Below are 24,874 nucleotides of genomic sequence, written 5' to 3' on the forward strand. Positions count from 1 at the left end.
CTTCACGTTTTCACTTGCCATGCTTCCATAAAAGAAATAATGAAAATTAAATGCTTTTACCAACTATTACTTCACCCCATACTCCCACTGAAATAAAATTAAAAACTTCACCAAAACTTACCAACTCACAGTAAATTACATTTACTATTTTACTGACATTTACTGACGGTAAGTAAAACTTTTACTTCACGTAAAATTCATTTGATGCAGACTTGTACTCAACGTTGACTTCATTTAAATCGCATCGCAGAATCCCATTTGGTCGGAACACAAAATTGGAGCACACACATATGGTGCGATCTGCGATATGCGATCGGATCGCATCGCACCATCGCAGTCGGAGAAATCAAGTGAACAAAACAGAGGGTGACAAGGTGAGTTTGCGATTTGCGATTTTTGATATGAGTTTACACTGCTGTGTATTATAATTCTATTACATGGGCGCTGCTGCGTCTCCCCTCTTCACACTCTTATGCACAAAAAAAAACATTACATATATATATGACAACCAAAAGGAAATTACTTCACGTTTTTACTGGCCATGCTTCCGTAAAAGACACTAAAAATTAAATGGTTTTACCAACTTTTCTTGTGCCCATACTCCCGTTGAAAATAAAATTAAAAACTTCACCAAAACTTACCAACCCACAGTAAATACCATTTACTGTTTTACTGACATTTAGTGGCGGTAAGTAAAAACTTTTACTTCACGTAAAATTTCATTTAATGTTGGCCTATACTTCACCCATTGACTTCATTTAAATTGCATCGCAGAATCCCATTTGGTCGGAAGACAAAATTGGGGCACACACATATGATGCGATCTGCGATATGCGATCGGATCGCACCGCACCATCGCAATCGCTAGAAAACACAACACATATCGGAGGGTGACAAGGTGAGTTGCGATTTGCGATATGCGATAGATCGCATCACAAATAAAATAAACTTGCAGTTGAAATTATATTTCAACATCACTGCACCTTTTTAGGAAGCGAGCATACTCACTGCATGTTTTCAGGAAGCGAGCATACTCACTCAACTTTCCCTATAGTTGTCACCGAATCATTCTCACAAATTATGGCATGGAGTGAGAGGATCGATTTCGCAACAATGCGAAGACTTTGAAATAGCTTGCTCTACAGGCTTTCAGGAAGCGAAAATACTCATTGCATGTTCTCAGGAAACAAATCATGGCTTGGGGACTGTCACTGCACATTGTTGGAGGTCATTAGCTTTCTCCATGGTTTTCCGGGGATCGATTTCGCAACAGTGCGAAGACTGGTTTGCAAAAGACGATCAAATATAGAAAGCTACGATATAAATTCAACTAAAGGAGAATTTACACTGGAAGAGAGCATAGGATTTTCAGGCGTAGCCGAGGAATTGAAGGGTAACGGAGGATTAAGAACGTCCTCTCCATTTCCTTGTAACATTTGGACAACCCTCGTCATACAAGGACGATCTCTGGAGTTGTACTGAATGCACCACAATCCAACTTTTGCAAGTCTCCTCGCCTTCTCCTCATCTGTAGCTTCTATTTCCCCACCTCTCAATCTCATCCCCAACTCGCCGCTCTCAATCAGCTTGAAGGCCCACTCGGGGAAGTATAACTGACTGGACCGGTTTACCTGGACATCGATATTCTTTCTGCCGCCAACAATCTCTAGCAACAACATGCCGAAACTATAGACATCTGATTTATCAGTAACAAGACCCATATCTCTCGACCACACCTCTGGCGCAACATATCCGGGCGTCCCTCTCGGCACCGTGATCAAAATATGATCTTCTCCCTTCCCACACAATTTTGCTAGACCAAAATCAGCAACTTTGGGGGTGAAGTCGGCATCGAGCAATATATTTTGAGGTTTGATGTCGAAGTGTATGATGCGTTTTTCGCAATCGTGATGTAAATAAGCAATTCCACGAGCCACACCCAAAGCAATTGAATACAATTGCTCCCACCTTAAAATTTCCCCATTCTCTCTTTTGTAAAATATAAACTTCTCTAGAGATCCATTAACCATGTATTCATAGACCAGTGCGCTTGTACGGCTTTCGAAGCAGTATCCCAACAACCGAACCAAATTGATGTGATGAACCCGTCCAATTGTGGTGACTTCATTCATGAATTCTGTTTCGCTGTGTCTATGGCTATCAAGAAGCTTAACAGCCATTAAAGCGCCGTTCCAGAGCTTTCCCTTGTACACCACCCCATAACCTCCTTCTCCCAACTTTTCTGCAAAATTGTTCGTGATCTTCTTAAGGTCTAAGAGTGAATATCTGGTTGGCATCAGCACTTCATAAGCATAATCTTGTAGGAATTTCTCAACCTTTGTAGTAGAGCTATCAGGAGGATGGCTTTTCTTCTTGGCATAAGACGTTAAGAACAGCGATACTATTGCTATCAGCCCAACTCCACCAAAGATGCAACCTGCAGTAGAATGGAGAGATTTGTATGAATTTGACCCCATGAGAATAGTAAAAATTAACAAGATATAACTTAAGAGTGATTTTCAATTTGAAGAAATCATAGTTTTAAGAGTGGAAATTAAGCGCAGCAAATCCAATGAAGCAACCTGCGGTGGAATGAAGATATTGATCTATCAATGTGATTATCGGTACATGCCCAAGAGAATAACAGAAACCAATTCTCGGTAGCGATAAAGCGGAGAAACAGAAGAGGAAGAAATAATAAATTTACCTATTATTTTAATGGCTTTGTTTCGAGGACCATTACTGGAAGAATTCATATCTGCTTTGTTTCGAGGACCATAACTAGAAGGATTCATATCTGCATCTAACAAGATTGCTTCCAGTTCAGATGTACGTCTATTGATATTAATGTTGAAATCTTTAAAATGACGGGAATGAAGATGAGCCCTATAACACCTTCAATTCATAATACTTTAAATAAATTAGCGGTTGTAAGTGGTTTTGCAGAAATTTAAGATAAAGCATACCATGGCAAGGGCATTTGTCAGTACTGGGTCCATCGATACAATAGCAAACGAACGGAGGAGGTGCAGTTGAAACCGAAGTGTTGTAACCGCATATTCCATAACTCCCCTCACATGACGTACACCTTTCATATTCGATTCCAACTGCAACTGGTTGTATTAGGGGAGAGATTCCTATTGTTGTGCAGGGACCAGTAATTGATATAGTACTGGTCCCACCAAACCACCAGTGATTGAGACTTTTGAAACCAAAATTTAAACAGAAATAAATAACATTATGTATAAATAAGTATTAAATTATGTCCAAAAATCACCCATACATTGACTGGGCCCACAACTGTCCATAAATAGTATTTTACTACTTAATACTGCAAAACATATTGACCCAAGTAGAAAATAGCTAGAGCCATAAAGGCTTCCAAACTGGTCTATTCCAGAAGTACAAAACAGCAGTCACTTCAACCCCCACTCATCAGAACTGCAACTTTGCATCCCAAATAAATATGCCTACTTGCACATAACAAAAGGAATGTATGTCAGCCATAACTGCTTTGTTGTTCAACAACTAAACACCCTATGTTCAATAAATGACACCCAACCCAATAACAATTAAATCCACTTTGTTCAATAAATGACACCCAGACCCAATAACTGCAATAAATGACACCCAACTCACTCTATTTCTCATTAAAACAGATCAAAGCACATGGATCAACAAATAAACAATTCCCAACCATTAGATCACATCAAATCAAATCCACACCACACATTCAAAATGAAGCCATTGCAATCCATGTGCATCCATGTCCACCAATTAAAATCAAGTCCCCAAAACTATAAAAGAAGTCCACCCATTGTTGAAGTTGCATCTTATGCTTTCAAACTATTCAGCAAACTTGAAGACAACATCACAAAACAGTGGCCAATATATTCAAGTTAGTTATATGAATTACAACTCATTCTTCTTATAGTTCCGTTTTCATTGTTTTCATTTATCAGATTTCTTACATTACAGTTCTGTGCATAGGGTTATGGTTAACCTATACAGTTACAGTTAACTTTTTTTATACAGAGTTTATGTATGTGTTCTAGCTTATTATATCATCAGCTTCATAGTGATTACAGCTTACATATCACAGAGGTTACGTATGGCGTGTTAGTACTGTAGTCACAGCTTGTTTAGCTTACAGGAATTGAAGCTTAGCTTACAAGAATTGAACCTATTGAATACAGTCGTATCCATCTAATCAACGTCACAGGTTGTTTACCTTACAGGAATTGAACCTTAGCTTACAGGAATTATTCGATCATCAGCTTCATAGTGATTACAGCTTACATATCACAGAGGTTACGTATGTCGTGTTAGTACTGTAGTCATAGCTTGTTTAGCTTACAGGAATTGAACCTTAGCTTACAGGGATTGAGCGATTATTATGGCTTGGGTTCTATGCAGAATGAGATAAAACATAGAACAAAAATGAATTGTAACATTAATGACTTTGATAAACTTAGTAATTTTTCACATATTTTCAGACCTTGACAATCATCATTGGGACATCACATTGAAACATAATCGAAAGACATGTATTTTCAGAAGCATGAAGCTATTGAGAAAGCAAAAATTTTGGTATTGAGTCGAAAGAATGCAAATAAGTGAATTTCTACTACTGATGAATGGACCATAGAACTGAGGAATGGTTTCTTAGAATGGAAGCCCGAGCAGATGACCATTTCTCTTTATTGGATTAGATGACTGTAAGATTTTAGATAATGAGAAAACACAATTAAAAGTAACATAGCAGATGACAGTCTTATTGGCCTTCATATCTTTTCACCTCGTTGAGCTCGAGACCTTAGGGTATGGAGAGCCCGAGCCATACGGAATTGTAAAAGTTGGACCAAAGGAATGGGGATTTACATAATTCAGCACTGTAAATTAAGTCACAGAAAATGGAGAGAAATCTTGGAGCAGAGATTGTTCTTCTCAATATTCAAAATAACTAAATAAATTAAAAATAACTAAATAAATTATATGGAAAATATAAAAAATAAATGACTGCAACGAAGCTCGATTAAACTGAAGTAAAACCAATTGTCTATGACACCTAGGAGACCATAGAATCAAATGTGATAGTGATTACAGCTTACATATGTCGTGTTAGTACTGTAGTCATAGCTTGTTTAGCTTACAAGAATTGAACCTTAGCTTACAGGAATTGAACCTATTGAATACATCTCATTCATCTTATCACTATTAAGCTCTATACGCTAAAAAGCTCGTATTAGTATCTGAGCATGGTTTCAGTTCACCCTTATCTATGAGTGAGCTAGAACAAATCTCTGTATAATTACATATGTTATATGTATATTGAAGATGAATCCAGTCTATTAGGGAGATAACCAACCTATGATACAGGTACTTTATCATATCTATACATGTATTTCTTAGGTTAGTACTGATAGGTCAACCTTTAGATGATGTTACTTATAAAATATCTGTGCTATTACTTATGCCGAGTGTTATGAGAACGAGACAAGCAAGTGATTATGTAAACAAGCATGGTTAGAAAGAGTCATGTGTAACTACTGTGTTCTAATTCCATAGCTTGTCATAAGCTTAGATAAGGTACAAAGGTGACAAGCTAATCAATATACAACATGATATCTCGGGGTTCTCACTCTTAGTCATTCCTATTATATAAATACCTTTTTTCTTATTGCTATATAGAGTACCGTTCTCTCCATAATCAATACTTAATCAATACATATGGATAGACTGTAATCACTATATACGCATATCCTAATGTAATACATAATCAATACATATGGATACACTGTAATCACTGTATACGCATATCCTAATGTAATACATATGGATAGACTGTAATCACTGTATACGCATATCCTAATGTAACAAGCTCTATTTCCTCATTACTTTGATTTCCATGGTTCTACTTATGGCACTGATTCAACCATTAGTAATGATTACACTCTACTCTATAGGGTAAGTACATATTGAATAGACCTACTTATTACCTGTATTCCCTAATCTTTAACAGATATAAGGAGAATTACGTAATTCATACATGTTTACATACCTCATTGGTTTAGCGGTATAAAGCTGTTGAAAGTAAATGGAAAATGATATATGAAAACAGTGACATACATGTTGATAATTTCCTGTAATAGAGGAAAAGTATTTTTGCAGAAGTAATAAAGCATAATTTGACATATATTCTAATGTCTAAATGCAACATACATGTTGATAATTTCCTGTAATAGAGGAAAAGTAATTTTTGCAGAAGTAATAAAGCATAATTTGACATATATTCTAATGTCTAAATGCAACATACATGTTGATAATTTCCTGTAATAGAGGAAAAGTAATTTTTGCAGAAGTAATAAAGCATAATTTGACATATATTCTAATGTCTAAATGCATGCAATAATTTTACAAGTTGTTGCATCTATGGAAAAAGGAAGTTACTCTGCTCGTACAAGGAGAAGTGGCAGGAGAGTGACAAGGGGTGCGCAGCTGCGATGCACATCGTCTGATGATGACAGGCCAGCTGATGTCAATGCCGGCAATGCACCAGGGAACATTGTTGAAGATGACCATGTGACAGCCGCTGATGTTAACACACCATCAGCCACAGAACCACCATCAACAACAGTCCAAGGGGCAAGCTCAACTAAAAAGATCAGTGCTATAAGAGGATGGACAAAAGAACAAATGTTAGTTGCAATTGACGACATAGAGTTTAATGGATACTCAGTTCAGGCATCTCCAAAAAAACATGGTATTGCTCCCTCATCAATACATTATTGGATAAATGGACTGACTCATACAAAACGTAGAGGGCCTCTTACAGTTATGACTGAGGAGGAGGAGGCCAAGGTGGTTGAGTGGTGTAAAGAGATGGCCCAACTGGGACATGGGCTAGAGTTGATACAACTCAAATCAACAGTTGCTCAAATCTGTCAAGGGAGGCCAAACCCATTCAAAGATGGGTTTCCTGGTAAATCATGGTGGTTTGGGTTTAAAAAAAGGCATCCAGAACTTGTATTGCGTACTGCTGAGGGCCTTGACATAGACAGAGCATTAAATTTGCGCCTTGCAGTTGTGCAAAAATTCTATGACACACTTTCTAGTGCTTACGATAAACATTCTTATGGAGCAGACCATATATGGAACTGTGATGAAACAGGTTTACAGGCAGGGAGGAATTGTGGAATGCGGGTAATTGCCAAGAGAGGGAGCCGAAATGTGCCAAAGATTTTGCCCAAGAGCATGGAGTGGATAACTATTTTATGTTGTGTTAATGCAATAGGTACTTCAATCCCAGGATTTTATCTATTCAAAGGTAAAAATCAACTGAAAAACTATATACAGAACTGTGAACCAGGTGCATGCATGGCTGCACATCCCCATGCATGGATGACTAAAGAACTGTTTCTAAGTTGGCTTTTTCACTTTGCTGCATCGGTACCAGGTGGCGTCTCGCCTAATAACAGACACCTTTTGATATTAGATGGCCATGGGAGCCACATGGCTGTACAAAAAATTGAGGAAGCAAACAATTTAGGCATCGACCTGTTGAAATTGCCCGCTCATACCACTCATAGGCTGCAACCCCTTGATGTTAGTGTGTTTGGCCCTTTCAAGAACTATTTCAGGTCAGAGCGTGCTGCATGGATGGCAAAGAATCCAAGGGTTGAGGTGAAAAGGTTTGAGCTAGCAGAGCTTGCAAGTAAAGATTTTAAAAGGGCTTTGACACCATCAAATATCAAGGCTGGCTTTAGGAGGACAGGAATCTGGCCACTGAACTATGATGCTCTTATGCATGATACTGGTTGTAGCCAAGCGTTTCATGTGGATGGTCAGGAAGAAGGGAATGTCCAAACAGGTGTTGAAGTGCAAGAAGTAGATGACCAAGACGATGTTGTTGCAGCTGGTAATATGATTTCCCTGTCTCAAGGACACTTATATGCTGAAGATGATGGAACTGTATGTGAAACACAATATAACAATGAACAAATTCCTAGTAACATGGAGATTGTTCCACCAACTCAAGAACATGAAATTCCTGTTGCTGATATTGCTAATGATATTGTTGAACATGCAGTTGACAATGACCAATTGACATTGCCAAGCCAAGTAACCCCTCCTTCATGGCTAGCAGAAGCAATGATCAATATGAATGCACATAGTGTCTCAGCAACCAATGAAGAAGGCATGAACATGCCCTCACAACCAGCAGAATTGAATAGTAAAATTGTTCATTTTTTTGTGGACAATAGATCAATGGAAGAAGATGAAGGACATAATGAGGCATCAAATGAAGATAATGATATGGTTCAATCAGTTCCAACAGATACTGAAAGAGAAGTACCAAGCAATGACATGTAGGTGGGAGGGGTGGAGAAGACACTTGGACGATTCCCAAAGCTACCAGTAGAGAGAGTATCAATGAAAAAAAAGCAAGGTGCACCGGGTAGTCTTCGTCTAGGCCGAAGCTCACAGTTACTCACCTCAGAGGACTATATAAACCTGTTAGTTGAGTCAGGAAAAAAAAAATTTGAAATGCAAGTATTAAAACAGAAAAAGAAGGATATAGTCAAGGAGAAGAAGGTAGCAAGGATTGTTGCAGCACAACGTAGAGCAGAAGAAAGGATTGAAAGAGATAAAGCAAGGCAAGTTAAGGACCAACAAAAGCAAATGGCAAGACAGGAAAAGGAAAAATGAAAGGCACAACAAATGCTTGAAAAGGAACAAGGGATGATCAGCGATACAAGAATAGCTGATGAAACCAGGATTATTTCAAACTCATTGGACTCCATTGCAGACAATACACCATTATTCCAAGATCTCATAAACATTCAAGTGCCCCACTATCAAACTGAGGGTTTACCCACTTGCCTTGTTCCTACCAGAGCTGGTGTCAATTCTCTGTATGCTCATTACACACTTCCACTTAATGCAGGGGTCACTAGGGAAAATGTGAGGTATGGGTACTCAGTACCTCCATGGTTGGAAGCTGCAAATTGGAATCAATCATATGGCATCAATCAACCATTTCCTAATCAGCCCTTGACTGGTAGGCCAACCTACCTGGCTCAAGAAGGTAACTCTGGGAGTTTTGGCACTCAAGATTCTCAGGGTCATAAAGAATAGGGGTGCCATATGTTTTTGGTTCTAACCACATTATGATGTGGATTTTGGATGGATTGTATATTTTTCTTGGCACATAAACATTTTGGCTTACAACACTAGATTGTATCTTTTTCTTGTCACAGAAATATTTTGGCTTACAACACTAGATTGTATCTTTTTCTTGTCCCAAGAAACATTTTGGCTAACAACCTAGTAGTGATTTCTTGTGGCAACCTAACTGTGTTTTGATAAGAAATTTTCAATGGAATATGTCTTTCTATAAAATATTAATTATGATAAAACTATTTCTATAAGTTATTCTGTGCGCCCTCCCCGCCACATCAGAAAACCACGCGTAAAAGCACATGGAGCCGGTACAACACCTGTCCACCATGGAGCTCATGTGTTGGCCATCATATCATTGCATAAAACTTTGTGTTCGCGCCATTTCACAGGTTTGTTTGGGGTCATTGCTGCGATGTTTGGGAATTCAATAATAACATTTCAAGTTGCATATGAAAAAGGCTAAATATAGAAATCAAATGACCAGACAGTCTTATTATGATTGAGAGATTGAGTATGAAAAAGGATAAATACAGAAATCAATGAGGAGGCAATCTACCTCATAATAAGTTTTATTAAATGTGAAAAAGCCACTAATAATTTTATTGATTGAGGGGACACTTGAGAAATTGAGAGCACTCATTATCAAGTTGCATACGAAAAAGGCTAAATATAGAAATCAAATGACCAGACAATCTTATTATGATTGAGAGCACTCATTATCAAGTTGAGTATGAAAAAGGCTAAATACAGAAATCAATGAGGAGGCAATGTACCTCATAATAAGTTTTATTAAATGTGAAAAAGCCACTAATAATTTTATTCATTGAGGGGACACTTGAGAAATTGAGAGCACTCATTATCAAGTTGCTCTCATTATCAAGTTGAGCATGAAAAAGGCTAAATAAGTGGACCGTTATCTAAAGGAACATCATTCAACTTGATAGCTCATGCTTCAACGATAATTCTTACAAAGCAATTTCTACCCATTGTATTCTGTAATAGCTACTCAGTGAACCCCAAGACGGGCTGGAAACAGAGACTACTTCAGATATTCACACAATGAGTAAAATATTATATCATATACTAATTTACATTAGAACTTTGAAGTGAACAGCTGAATCAGAGGGACCTAGGAATAAGTCATATTTGCTCATTTACATGATCCACATCCTTAATTAAATTAAAATGAAAAGTAAGGCCACTGAATGTGCAAGCCCCATTCTTGGGAGCAATTGGAGGGATGACGTTGTTTGCTGGAAGTGAAGGAGGGAGAAGTATAGCTTTGTCCACTCAACTCCCTCACAATCAGATGGAAACCCTGAGATAGATACTCTTGATCATCCCGTATTGAACATTCTTTCGATTTCTATATGTGGTTCCATATTAATATGTCTCGGTTCTTCTACTTAGTGGACAGTTCACACCTCAATGGCTCAATGGCTAGACAGTTCGCACCTCAATGGCTCAATGGCTTTTCATGTGGTCAATAAATTTTGACATCAAATGTTAGGAGAGATGGGTTTGACACTCAACCCATTAATATTTGGATGATCTTTTCTCTAAGAGCATTTTATACATTGTATTTTTTATGCCTTCGATCTCAACATTGAAGGCATCAAATTTGTAGCACTGTACAAAGCTCTAAACTCACTTATGGCTCCAATAAGTGGACCTTTATCTAAAGGAACATCATTCAACTTGATAGCTCATGCTTCAACCATAATGCTTACAAAGCAATTTCTACCCATTGTATTCTGTAATAGCTAGTCAGTGAACCCTAAGACGGGTTGGAAACAGAGACTACTTCAGATATTCACACAATGAGTAAACTATTATATCATATACTAATTTACATTAGAACTTTGAAGTGAACAAATGAATCAGCAGGACCTAGGAATAAGTCATATTTGCTCATTTACATGATCCACGTCCTTAATTAAATTAAAATGAAAAGTCACTAATACAGTAAGGTTTTATCGTTGGAGCCCGAGAAGGGTTAGTTATTGAAATTAATTTTATGTATGAGAACATAATTCATTACTAAAAATATTTATTCTCTTATCTCTATAACCATCAGTAACCGGTTTTGGAATCGACTGTAAAATGTGTGAACTCCTTTTTTTTTCAGAGAAAAAAGCATCACAGATTATATTGACAATATAAAAAACATCATAAGATACAAAAGGGTGGCATATGATAGCCACTGTCCGAGACATCTCGAGGAAAGGCAAATGTCAAAGGTCCGAAAACATATACATCAGGTTCAGGAAAATAGCAAAAAGCATCAAAATTAATAACCAGGAGTAACAAATTCCAGAAACGAACAAGACTTCTCTTCCTCCATAGTTAAATAACTGCAATGGTAGACTTATACTGCCCCATACATATGGCCATTAAAGAATTTGTTATTTTCAACGCAACCAAAAAAAACCCTAAATTTGCTTAAACTGTAAATATACTCAAATTAGTCAATTGTGAGCAGCGTCAACATGGAAACAAAAAGGACTGTGTATACAGGATATCCATATTGCAAAACATATACATTAGGTTCAGGAAAATAACAAAAACACCAAAATTAATAAGCAGGAGTAACAAATTCCAGAGACGAACAGGACTTCTCTTCCTCCATAGTTAAATAACTGCAATGGTAGCCCATACATATGGCCATTAAAGAATTTGTTATTTTCAGCGCAACCAAAAAAAACCCCAAATTTGCTTAAACTATAAATATACTCAAATCAGTCAATTGAGAGCAGCGTCAGCATGGAAACAAAAAGGACTGTGTATACAGGATATCCATATTGCAAAACATATACATCAGGTTCAGGAAAATAGCAAAAAGCACCAAAATTAATAACTAGGAGTAACAAATTCCAGAAACGAACAGGACTTCTCTTCCTCCATAGTTAAATAACTGCAATGGTAGACTTATACTGCCCCATACATATGGCCATTAAAGAATTTGTTATTTTCAGCGCAACCAAACAAACCCCAAATTTGCTTAAACTGTAAATATACTCAAATTAGTCAATTGAGAGCAGCGACAGAGGGTTTCGAGGCTTCATTTCAAATACAAAGAGTGAAGTTCCTGACAGAAGCTTTCACGGATGAGGAGAAGATAAGTTAGGCAAGTCAATTGAGAGCAGCGACAAAGGGTTTCGAGGGTTCGCTTGGGGTCATTACTGCGATGTTCGAGTTTCCCTTTGTCTTTCTGCTCGGGGGTCGAGGGCACGGGACGGCCGAGGAGCACGGGACGGCCTTGGATAGCACCGAAAACAGCAAAAATAACAGCGAGGGCACGGGACGGCCGAGGATAGCACAGGACGGCCTAGGATAGCACCGAAAACAGCAAAAATAACAGCGAGGGCACCGGACGGCCGAGGATAGCATGGGACGGCCTAGGATAACAGCGAAAACAACGAAATTTCAGATAAACCCTAAACCTTCAACAACAAACAGCATCAAAATATCCCATAAACCCTAAACCCTCGGAAAAAAATCCTCAAAAAAATGCCATAAAATGCCATAAAAGTTTACAAAATATCCAAAAATAGAGATGCTTGTGTTGAAAAACACAGAGAATGCTGGTAGGATTAAAATCCTACCGGATACATGGTTGCCGACCTCCCCCACCTTCCCCGGAGCTCGCCAGACCTTTTCCACACCTGCAACAACCTTTTGCACACCTGCAACGAGAAGAAAAATATATATTAGCGAACAAAAAACCACAAAAACACCACCACAAAACAACAAATTAACAACAAAACACCATTTGACCTCGAGCTCAGTAAAACAGCGACTGACTCCTCCCCAAACAACAAAATCGTCGAATAAGACCAGCAACAGAGAAATGCTAAACAACTGGCATTCCAGAACGACCAAGAACTCCAGGCGGAAAAGCACAAGAAAAGCAGAAGTGTTGTGCCAACCACAAACCCTGAAACTCTAGCAAACATTCCCACCAACACCTGCATACCAGGCGAAGCGCACAGGTCCACAAACCCTGTCAATCGAACAAACGCCTCAAATAGCACACGAATAAACGAAGAAGCGCGCAGGTTCCGGGGCCGTCCCGTGCCATCTTCGGCGGGGGGCTTCGCCCAACAGCCGGCCCCGAGCAGAAAGACAAAGGGAAACTCATACATCGCAGCAATGACCCCAAACGAACCTGTGAAATGGCGCGAACACAAAGTTTTATGGGTTGATACGGTAGCCAACACATGGAGCTCCACGGTGGATAGGTGTCGTACTGGCTCCATGTGGTTTTACGCGTGGTTTTCTGACGTGGCGGGGAGGGCGCACATGTAATGGCAACCCTCCCCTAGTGCCACATAAACTGGTACTTGTTCCATAGAACACGCCGAAGTCTAATTTTTGTACGAGTAATAGACACTACTACTAGCATTACATTTCGGGAGAGATAAGTGATCTTGTTCCTTACATTTGTACACTTATAGGGTAATGTTCTCTCTAGCCTTAAATCTGAAGAGAGTGCCTGCAAATTCTGAAGACTGTATCCGACTATTTTTGCTATCATTCAAGAATTGACAATTCTGACCTCTAGTAATAACTAATGTAGTCGCAGGAAGAAGCGTTGTTAGTAATGTGTAATTCCAGCCACGAATCAGGATAACAAAACTAGAGTTCTACACACAGTTGATCTGGAAGCTAGGGTGGCCGCATCCATGGCTTCCTACACCGAAAGGATAATGTATACGCGCAGTCCCGCATTTACTAGTATTTAGACAATACTGATATTGCGCGTCCAAGCTTAAGGAGTAGGGGAATAGAGAGGCACAGCCGAGAGTAGCGATAAGGAAGAAGAGGTATTGAGGCAGTGAATGAAGAAGGCTTTGAGATGAACAGATGATTCCCTGAGCAGGAAACGAGATGATAGGCATCGAATACGCGTTCGGAAGACAAAAATGATCACGAACTGCAACAGAGTGAGCTAGGTATTCTTAGATGATAGTAATTCTCAAATAATTCAAGAACGTCTCTTAAATTGAAGGAATCAAGTTCAGACTTTAAATTAATTTTTAGCAAAACATCAAATAATTTAATCTAGTTCCATCGCTTCTCCTGTCCCTTCCCCATCCAAGTATATGTATCTCGGGGGCTTGTCAGATACATATGCCGTAAGAGATGCCATCACACTGCGGACGGATTCGGAATTTTCTTAGCAATTTTCCTAGCAGGAAGAACATTGTTATTGGAGTTGTTTTTAGTGTGATTCCTTTTATGGCGATTCTTTGAGCTTGACAGCAGCGGTTTCCGTGAATGTAACGACTCGGTAGAGTCACGACTCACGAGTGAATATATTAGATATGGTTAGCTGACACTATAACCAATACACCCTTCAATTCATAGATATGAATGCTAGAATGGTATTTTCGGGCTCCGGCTTTCTCATCCACACACGTGGATAAGACTATTCGAAGCATAAATATCGGTAGACCTTGCTAATACAATGTATATGACTATTGGGAATGTAGAAATATTCAAAATATGAGAAGTCTAAGTTAAGCCGTAAGAAGCACGTTTCCTCGAGCAAATATCAAAATGTTGAAAAGTTGTTGCAGACCACATGGATGTGGACATTATCTCTTGTTTCTACTAAAAAACAAAGTAAATAAACCAAAGACTAAACAACGAAAACAACGCATATTAGAAGAGGAATATTTTGGTAAACTAAGAGAAAAGGCTTCCTTATTCAAGTGTATAGATGAAACTTTTAGAAAAATGAGACGGTAGATTATTTATATAAATTTAGAAGTGGATTAATTTAGATATATAAATATGATTACATTAAAAGTATTAATGTAGTTTATATGAGTCCAAAGTTTAATTTGTAATCAGCATTGATAAATACACCAATTATATTTATCATTGAAATAAATATATTATTATTATCATTATAATTAAAATAATTGTAATTATTATTATTATTTATTATTAAATGTTATTTATTATTATTTAATTTGAAATTATTTAATATAAATATAAACTTTACCAATATGAACTATTAGATTAATAAACTCTAAGGATTGATATTATAAACCTAAGAGAAAAATAAACCCAAAGGGTTAATAATAAAACCCTAAGGGATTATAAACCCAAAAGAATAATATTTAACCAAGGGATTATTACTAAAAAACAATAGGGTTTATATTCACTTTGGTTTATAGTATTAATCTTTTGGGTTTATTATTCCCTTGGCTTTATAATATCAATCCCTTGGGTATATTAATCTAAGTGTTCATATTCCTAAGGTATAATATTATTCATAGGTTTATAATATTAATCCCTTAGGTTCAATATAAATCATGGTCAACCAAGGGTTTATATAGTTTAAATTTATCATACTATTCCCTTGGGTTTAATAATATTAGTCTCTTTGGTCCACTTGGGATAGCTCAATTGGCAATGGCTATGGAAATGAAGTCTTGCCGAGCCAAAAGTCTTGGGTTCAAAAATTTTGTTATCCCCCATATGAGGGTGAGAAGTTGGACATGAAGAATATGTAGAACTACCAGGGTTACAATAAAAATAAAAATAAAAAATTAATATTAGTCCCTTTGGTTTATAATACCTTGGGGTTCTAGTATTAACCCTTGGGTTTATAATAGCAATCCCTTTGATTTACTAATTTAAGAGTTCATATTCCTAGGATATAATACTAAAACCCCAAGAGATTATGAAGCAAAGACAATAATATTAACCAAATGGATAATAAACCCAAGGGATTAATACCAAAATCCCAAGGAATTATTAACCCAACAAAATAATATTAAACCTAATGTTAAACCCTAGGGATTAATATTATAAACCCAAGGTATATAAACCCTAATAAAAATATTATAAACCCTAAAATAAACATGGTTTTTCATGGTTGACAATGGTTGATTTTCATTTTGAGACAATCCTTTTCACACTGCAACGTTGGACCATGGTTGACCATGATCAACCATCTTCATTCAAGGTTTTATAATATGTATCTTATGGTTTATATACTTTGCGTTTATAATATTAATTCCTTTGGGTTTATAATCCCTTAGGTTTAATACTAAAACGCCAACGAATTATACACCCTAGGGAATAATATTAAACCCTAAGGATTAATATTAATTACAAACCCAATAAATAATATTATACCATGGGAATATTATACCATTGACTTTTTAATATAAAACCCAATGGAATAAAATTAAACCAGCATAATTAATATGATAAACCCAAGGTATATAAGCCCTAAGATATTAAATACCCTCGAATAAACATGGTTGGTCATGATCAACCATCATCCAACATTGTGACAACGATTGTATCAAAATGAAAATAAACCATTTTCAACCATGGTCAACAATATTTATAAATCCATTGTATATAAACCCTTGGTTGACCCTGATTTATATTGAAACTAAGGATTAATATTATAAACATATGAATAATATAATACCCCTATGAATATGAACCCTTAGATTAATATACCCAAGGGATTGATATTATAAACCCAAGGGATTAATATTAGAAAACCAAGGGATATAAACCTTAGGTGTTTTAGTAATAATCCCTTGGGCTTATTATCCCTTGGGTTTATAATCCCTTCGGTTTTATTATTAACCCCTTGCTTTTATTATTAACCCATTGGGTTTATAATATCAATATATTGGATTTATAATACAAATATTATAAACCTTAGGTATATAAACCTAATATAGATATTATAAATACAGTTGAGCATGGTTAATTTCCATATTGACCATCATTGACTTTCGTATCGAGACAATATTTGTTACAACATGACGTTGGACCATGGTTGACCACAGTTGATTTCCATATTAAGATAATCTTTTTCACAATGTAACATTCGACCATGGTTAACCATGGTTGGTTATGGTTGACCATGGTTGGCCTTGATTAATATTAAAAACCAAAGGGAATAATAAACCCAAGGGATTAATACTAAAACCCCAAGGGATTATAAACCCAACGAAATAATATTAAACCCAAGGGACAAAAATTATAAACCCAAGGTATATAAACCCTAAGATAAATATTATAAACACTAAAATAAACATGCTTGAACATGGTTGATTTTCATATTGAGACAATCCTTATCACAATGTGACATTGGACCATGGTTGACCATGGTTTATTTACATATCAAGACAATCTTTGTCACAATGTGACATTGGACCATGGTTGATTTTCATATCAAGACCATCTTTGACACAATGCGACGTTCGACCATGGTTGACTATGGTTGACCATGGTTGATTTTAATATCGAGACAATATCTATCAAAATGCGATGTCCGACCATGGTTGAGCATGATTGTCCATGATTTTCATATGGAAACAATTTTTGTCACAATGCGACATCCGCTGATGGTTGACCATGGTTGACCATGGATGGCTATGATTGATCATGATTAAGCATGGTTAATATTATAAACCCAAGGGATCGATATTATAAACCCAAGGGATTAATGCTAAAAGCCAAAGGGATTATGAATCAAAATGAATAATATTAAATCCAAGGGACAAATATTAAAAACCCAAGGTATATAAACCCTAAAATAAATATTATGAACACATGGGTTGACCATAGTTGATTTTCATATTGAGACAATTCTTATCAGAATGCGATATTAGACCATGGTTCACCATGATTGATTTACATATCAAGACAATCTTTGTCACAATGCGATGTTGGACAATGGTTAACCAAGGATGATTTTCATATTTAGACAATATCTATCATAATGCGACATTAGATGATGGAAACCATAGTATATTTTCATATCGAGATAAATTTGGTCACAATGTGACATTTGAGATCATGATTGATTTACATATTGAGACAATCTTTGTCACAATGCAACGTTCGCCATGGTTGACCATGGCTGACCATGATTGATTTTCATATCGAGACAATATTTGTCACAATGCGACATTTGACCATGGTTGACCAATATTAACCATGGTTGGCCATGTTTCATTCTATAAAACATGGTTGACCATGATTGCCCATGATTGTCCGTGATTTTCACATGGAGACAATTTTTGTCATAATGCGATATTCGACCATGGTTGACCATGACTTGCTATGATTGACCATGATTGATATTATAAACCCAATGGAATAATAAACCCAAGGGATTGATATTTTTTTTTTTTCTCCGTAAGACTGCACTAATTTATATTACAAAAAACTAAAATTTACATCCAATTTTACAAAAAGGGCCGAAGCCTTGTTTCTCCGAAGAGAATTTCCCATGACTATCCATTTAGAATACCTGGCAAAAAGGAACCAGTTTCTTTCAACCTACATAACCAGCATGTAATCGACACAGCAGGCTTTTGAGCCAACACAGCGGACATATAACTTGACACGATGGACCCATTACTTGACATAATCGACACGTAAACAGACATGGACGACACATAAGCTTTCGCGGTGGACATTGACCCTTTGACAGACATACAAACTGAGTAAAACAGAAAGAGATGGACGGAGAGTAGCATTCCTGGCCGTGAGAACGGTGAGGCTTCTGAGCTAGTCCTCATCAGTGAGGTAAGGCTCATCTTCCATCGCTAACCCCTTTAGCTTCTTATATTCCTCCACATCCAGGCGCATCCCTTTCTGAGCGGGCTCGCTGGGACCGGCTTCGACTTCGTCAGCTTGAGTGGGTCACCTTAAGTCCACCCTAGGGACCTGCATATCCACTCTTGGAACAGTCAGGTTGTCCTGTGGCCTCCAGAGGTCGCTGCAATGCTCAACAGTAACTGAAACTATGAGCGTGTTGTTCTCCAATGTGCAAGGGATGCGGTATTTAACTGCTAGATGTTCCCGGTGACCACACTCCATGAGTGCTCCCCTGTCTCGCTCAATTCGGTGGCCAACTGTTCGACGCGGACTGTTGCTGCTGCCCGGTTCTGGAGGAATATCAACAGAGGAGGAGGGTGAAGTGGCGGGCCTTTGTGTTGCAGGACAGCCCCTCGAACCAATTCTTCTGCTGCTCATCCTTTGCCTCTCAGGCATTCTACACCTACCTCTCTTGACAGAAATGCTCGGTGAAAGCCTGCACCTGGACAGAGTGTGCTCTGTCGCCTTCAGAATTTTCTCAGGTCTCGTTGAGAAATGCGGGAATGCCACATTGTGATCGCTCTTATGGATTGCCATAATCCTTGTACCAGTCTGCGCATTGAATGTCACCTTAAACCAATTTAACTTCCCAAGGTTAATCCCTATCGCCATGAATTGTTCTGGAGCCGAACTGGTCCTTCCGCTGTCTAATTCCTCCTTCGCATTCATTGCTTGGGCGTGTTGGTTTATGGTGGCTCGTCCGGGCTGGCAGCTGCCCATGTGACGAGCCACCTGCCGCTCATCCTTCGCATGCACCCGCATCCGGGGAGGGGAGGTCTTTTTGCACCAAAGAGATGCAGTCCTTTTTGAGTTGAGCATCTTCAACTGTATCTAGGGAGCCTGAAAAGAAAGGTATCGACTGTGACACCCCTTGATTTGCTAGCCGATCTGCTACCTGGTTGGCCGTTCTCCTTACATGATGGAAGGATAAATTGTGGGAGGTGTTTAGCTTTTCCTCCAAGGCTTCCAGACGGCTTAGCAGTCTCCAGCTTTTTGCTACCTTGACTGCCTTAGCTCCAGCTTGTATTCTCTTAGCTATTGCTATGAGTATAAGAGAGTCGCCTTCAACCTCCAGAGGGGAGAGGTGATTCTGTTCAGCTATACATATTCCCTTCCAAAGACCCTCTAACTCCGCTGCATTGTTAGTATCTGTACCCATTGTGCCATAGTATACTTGTATTGCCTCTCCGTTGTGTCTACGAATAACTCCTCCGTAGCCTGCTGGGCCAGGGTTGCCTTTGGCAGCGCCGTCGAAGTTCAGCTTGTATGAGTTGGGTTCAGGAGGGGACCAAGAAGATGGAGAAGCAGATCTGGTGGAAGGTTTGGTGGTGGTCGTAACTTGGGACTTGAGTTCAAGATTCCACTCTTTCAGAATGCAGCGTTCCTGAGGACTTTCTGGCATATCACTATCATTCCATACTCTGATGGCCAGAGTTTCTTGTATATTTTTTTTGAGAAGAAGCCAGAGGTCATCTATGGATCTGGAAGTGCTATTGAAGATTCTATGGTTGCGTTCCTTCCATAGGGTCCAGTACAGAAAGCCAGGTATGATGCGCCACACGGAGTTGAGGATCTTGCTTTTAAACGGAGTTTTGTCCCAGGTCCTTATGTTTGCTGTTATGTCCTCCATCCTGGGGTGTGCCTTCATATTGCAGTGTTCGACTTTCTCCCAGATTTGTTTTGCTAATGGGCATTCTTCCATTAGATGATTGATGGTTTCACAATTTATGTTACAATTAGGGCATCTGGATGGCCCTATAAATCCCCTTTTTATCAGATTGTCCCAAGTGAGAATGCGTTTTTTGCTGAGTAGCCAAAGAAAGGTGGAGATTTTGGGCCATAACCCAGCTTGCCAGACTTTTTCCCAGAGTTGATCTTTGTCCGCCTGTAGGTTGGAATAGCGCAAGTGATGAGCTTCTTTGGTGGTAAAAGTACCTTTGGTTGTGTAGCCCCATCTGAGTTTATCCTGCTGAGAGGAGAGGCGGATTTTCCTATTGTTGAGTTCCTGATCGATGTCTGTATATGCTTCTCCCTGCCAATCTATTTGCCATAGTCGTGCCGGTTTCCACGTTTGAAAGTCGTGGGTTGGAGAGGGCTGCCAGAACTGATGTACCAGTGGGATGCTTCCTTGATTCATTTGGGCCTGCCATAGGGGTTTGTGGAGTAAATTGGCTAGCTTGGGAAGTTGCTGCCATGAGTCTTCCCAGAATCTGGCGATTTTGCCTGAATGAATTTCCCAGAAGCTATGATCTTGAATGAAGCGACTTTGTGTTTTTGCATTGTTCCAAATGAGTGATCCCTGCGAAGTTGGGTTGATTCGGATGAGGTCATTCCATTGACTGCCTCTAGCATATTTGGCTTGCCATAGTTGTGCCCAGGGGGTGTTTGGCTTGGAGACCCAGTTCCACCAGATTTTAGCTCCCATGGTGTTGTTGCTTTGCAGCGGATCCCGAAGGCCTAGCCCGCCTTCTGACTTGTTTTTGCATACTTCTGTCCACTTGACCAGAGCCCATTTCCTGTTTAGGCTTGTGGATCCCCAGAGAAAGTTTCTCTGAAGATTGCGAATAGCTTTCAGAACCCCTTTTGGAGCTGCTAATATGGAAAAGAGATAGAGCGGCATGGCTTGTAAAACCGATTTGATGAGAACGAGCCTGCCTGCCAGATTTAGAGCCCTGAAAGTCCAGGAAGAGAGCTTGGATTCTAATTTGTCCAATAGCGATCTCCAGGATGCTTGCTTGATTGCTGAATCGGAAAGGGGAGCGCCCAGGTATTTAGAGGGCAGGTGGGATATTGTGAATCCCAGAACTCGGGCTATGTTCCTTTGCGTGGAGGGGGGAGTGTTGAAGAAAAAGAGTTGGGATTTTGCAGCGTTAATAGATGTACCAGAGGCTTCAGAGAAGAGAGATAGAAGCGATTTGAAAGCAGAGGCTTCTTTTACTGAAGGGTGCCCAAAGAGCATAGTGTCATCAACGAATTGCTGATGCGTTTGAGGAGCACGACCGTGGAGGGAAATACCTTTGAGAGCATGGGAGGAAACAGCCGATTTGAGGAGCCTGCTAAGGCCTTCAGCCATTAGAACGAAGAGGAACGGAGATAAGGGGTCACCCTGCCTGATGCCGCGAGTGGGGTGAAAAGGAGGTGAGGGGGATCCATTCAGAAGGACTGAGAAACTGGGAGTGGTTATGAGGTTCATGATCCATCTGGTCCAGGTGGCATTAAAGCCAAAAGCCAACAGCATTTTGTGAATATAATTCCAGCTAAGCTTGTCGAAGGCTTTGGAAAGGTCTAGTTTGAGAAGCATACCTGGTTTCTTGAGCATCTTTAATGAGTGTATGACTTCATTTGATAAGATAATTCCGTCCATGATCTGTCGGCCTTCAACGTACCCCGTCTGTTCTGGAGATATAAGCAAGGGTAATAGCGGTTTGAGGCGATTTGCAATGACTTTTGAGATGAGTTTGTAAATCACATTACAAAGCGCTATTGGCCTGTACTTCTCAGGTTTGTTTGATGCCACTTCTTTGGGCACCAAGGCAATGAAGGTTGAATTTAAGGCCGGGAGGACCCAGTGCATGCTACGGGATTCTTCCACCAGCTCCCATACTTCAGTTTTAATGAGTTCCCAAAATTCGTGAAAGAAATTGGCTGTGAATCCGTCTGGCCCGGGCGCTTTGCCATCTTTGAGCTGAGCCATGGCCTCTTCTACTTCCTTTATTGAAACTGGCTGGAGCAATTGAGTATTGTGATCCTCATTGATAATTTTGGGAATATGTTGTGTGATGTCCCGGATTGCCTCATCCCTATTACCGCTGGGTTCCTTTAGAATGTCCTTGAAGTATCCTGTGAACTCTTTCTCCATATCCTCGTGAGCCTCTACTCTTTCACCTTGCTGATTGTCGACAAAAATGATTTTATTGTGCATGCGCCTCTGGATGGTGGATTTGTGGAAAAATTTTGTATTTTTCTCACCCTCTTTGAGCCAGTTTATTCGAGACTTTTGCCGCCATAGAATTTCCTCTTGTTTTTGACGTTCCTCAATTTGATTCCAGAGGACCTGCTCCTGTAGAATTTGCTCTTCTGTGCGTCCTTCCAAAATGAAAGTTTGTTGCAGTGCTTTCATTTGCTGTTCCAGTTTCTGTCTGCTTTCCTGTATGTTGCCAAAATGATTCCGATTCCATATTTTTAGAGTTTGCTTCAGATGTTTCAGCTTTTGTTGGAACTGGTACATCTTAGCTCCTGCCGGCGGGATGAAGGATTTCCAGGCTTGATTTACCACTTCCTTGAATTTGGTGTTTAAGAGCCAAAAGGCCTCGAATCTGAAGGGTCTATTGCTGCAGTTGCTAGGTCTTGACCAGTGGAGTAGAATGGGCCAATGGTCCGAGCCTCCTTGTGGGATGATTGCTGCACTGAAGTCGCCTCCAAGGTGGATAGCGTTATCTGAAATTAAAAACCGGTCTAGTCGTGAGGCGATATAGTGGGCTCCTTTTCTTTTGTTCGACCAGGTGTAGATGCCGTTGGAGGTTGAAACATCCATAAGCTGATTGTTTTGAATGAAATTCTTGAAGCCGCTGCTATCACTGTCGAGTCTGGTGCGCCCCCCTTGTTTCTCTTCCATGGATTTTATTATGTTGAAGTCGCCCCCCCCTATCCATAAAGGGAAGCATCTGTTTTCATTAAGGAGGGAGATCGTTTCCAAGAGGTCTAATTTTTGCTGAATTATTTGCGGGAAGTAAACATTGGTGAGATGCCCATGGAACCCAAGGGATTGATATTATAAACCCAAGGGATTAATATTATAAACTCGATGAATTAATACTAAAACACCAAGGGATTATGACCCCAAGGGGATAATGTTAAACCTAAGGAATGAATATTATAAACTCGAGGAATAAAACCCTAAGATAAATATTATAAGCATATGGTTGACCATGGTTTATTTTCATATTAAGACAATTCTTATCACAATGTGACGTTAGACCATGGTTGATTTACATATCAATATAATCTTTTTCATAATGTGACGTTAGACCATGGTTGATTTTCATATTGAAATAATATTTTTCACAATTCGACATTAGACCATGGTTTACCATGGTTGATTTTCATATCGAGACAACCCTTGTTGCAATGTGATGTTCGACTATTGTTGAACATGATTGTCCATGATTTTCATATGGAGACAATTTTATCACAATGTGAGATTTGACCATGGTTGACCATACATTGCTATGATTGACCATGATCAACCATGATTGATATTATAAATGCAAATGAATAATAAACCCAAGGGATCGATACTATAAATGCTAAAATAAACATGGTTGGCCATAATTGTCCACGATTGTCCATGATTTTCATATGGAGACAATGTTTGTCACAATGTGACATTTGAGACCATGGTTGATTTACATATGAAGACAATATTTGTCACAATGCGACGTTGGACCATGGTTAACCATGGATGACCATGATTGATTTTCATATCGAAAGAACGTTTGTCACAATGAGACATTCAATCATGTTTGAGATTGACCATGGTTGACCATGTTTCATTCTATAAAACAGGGTTGACCATGATCAACCATGGCTGACCATGCCTCACCATGGTTGACCATGCCTCACCATGGTTGACCATGCTTTTCATATTGAGACAATCTTTGTCACAATGTGAGGTTGGCCCGTGGTTGGCCCTAATTAACCATGGTTGACCATAATTGATTTTATAAAACATGGTTGACCTTGCTAGAATAATATTAAGCTGAAAGGACTAATATTATAAAGCCATGGTATATAAACCCTAAGATAAATATTATAAACACTAAAATAAACGTGGTCTACCATGATTGATTTTGATATTGAGATAATCCTTATTATAATGTGATGTCAGGCCATGGTTGACCAGCTTGAGCATGAGTGATTTTCAAATAAGGAGAATCTTTGTCACAATGAGACATTAGACCATGGATGACCATGGTTGGTTCTCATATTAAGACAATATTTGTAGCACAATGAGATTGAACCATGGTTGACCATGATTGAA

At 38.9% G+C, this 24,874-nt stretch overlaps 1 protein-coding gene across 1 annotated transcript; it reads right to left on the reverse strand.

Annotated features, from left to right (window-relative positions):
- Positions 1 to 1,054: 1,054 nt before the first annotated feature.
- LOC149175703 (rust resistance kinase Lr10-like) lies at positions 1,055 to 2,810 on the reverse strand. Its single transcript, XM_089422936.1, has 2 exons — positions 2,708 to 2,810; positions 1,055 to 2,437 (listed from the first exon to the last, which is right to left on the reverse strand). The coding sequence occupies exons 1-2, from the start codon at positions 2,793 to 2,795 to the stop codon at positions 1,314 to 1,316; spliced, it is 1,212 nt and encodes a 403-aa protein (XP_089279062.1). The 5' UTR covers positions 2,796 to 2,810; the 3' UTR covers positions 1,055 to 1,313.
- Between the last annotated feature and the right edge of the window lie 22,064 nt (positions 2,811 to 24,874).

The sequence above is a fragment of the Pinus tabuliformis genome, chromosome 4_1 (genome assembly GCF_031772625.1).
Source record: "Pinus tabuliformis cultivar Carrire ecotype Pingquan chromosome 4_1, CPIR1, whole genome shotgun sequence".
Lineage (NCBI taxonomy): Eukaryota > Viridiplantae > Streptophyta > Pinopsida > Pinales > Pinaceae > Pinus > Pinus tabuliformis.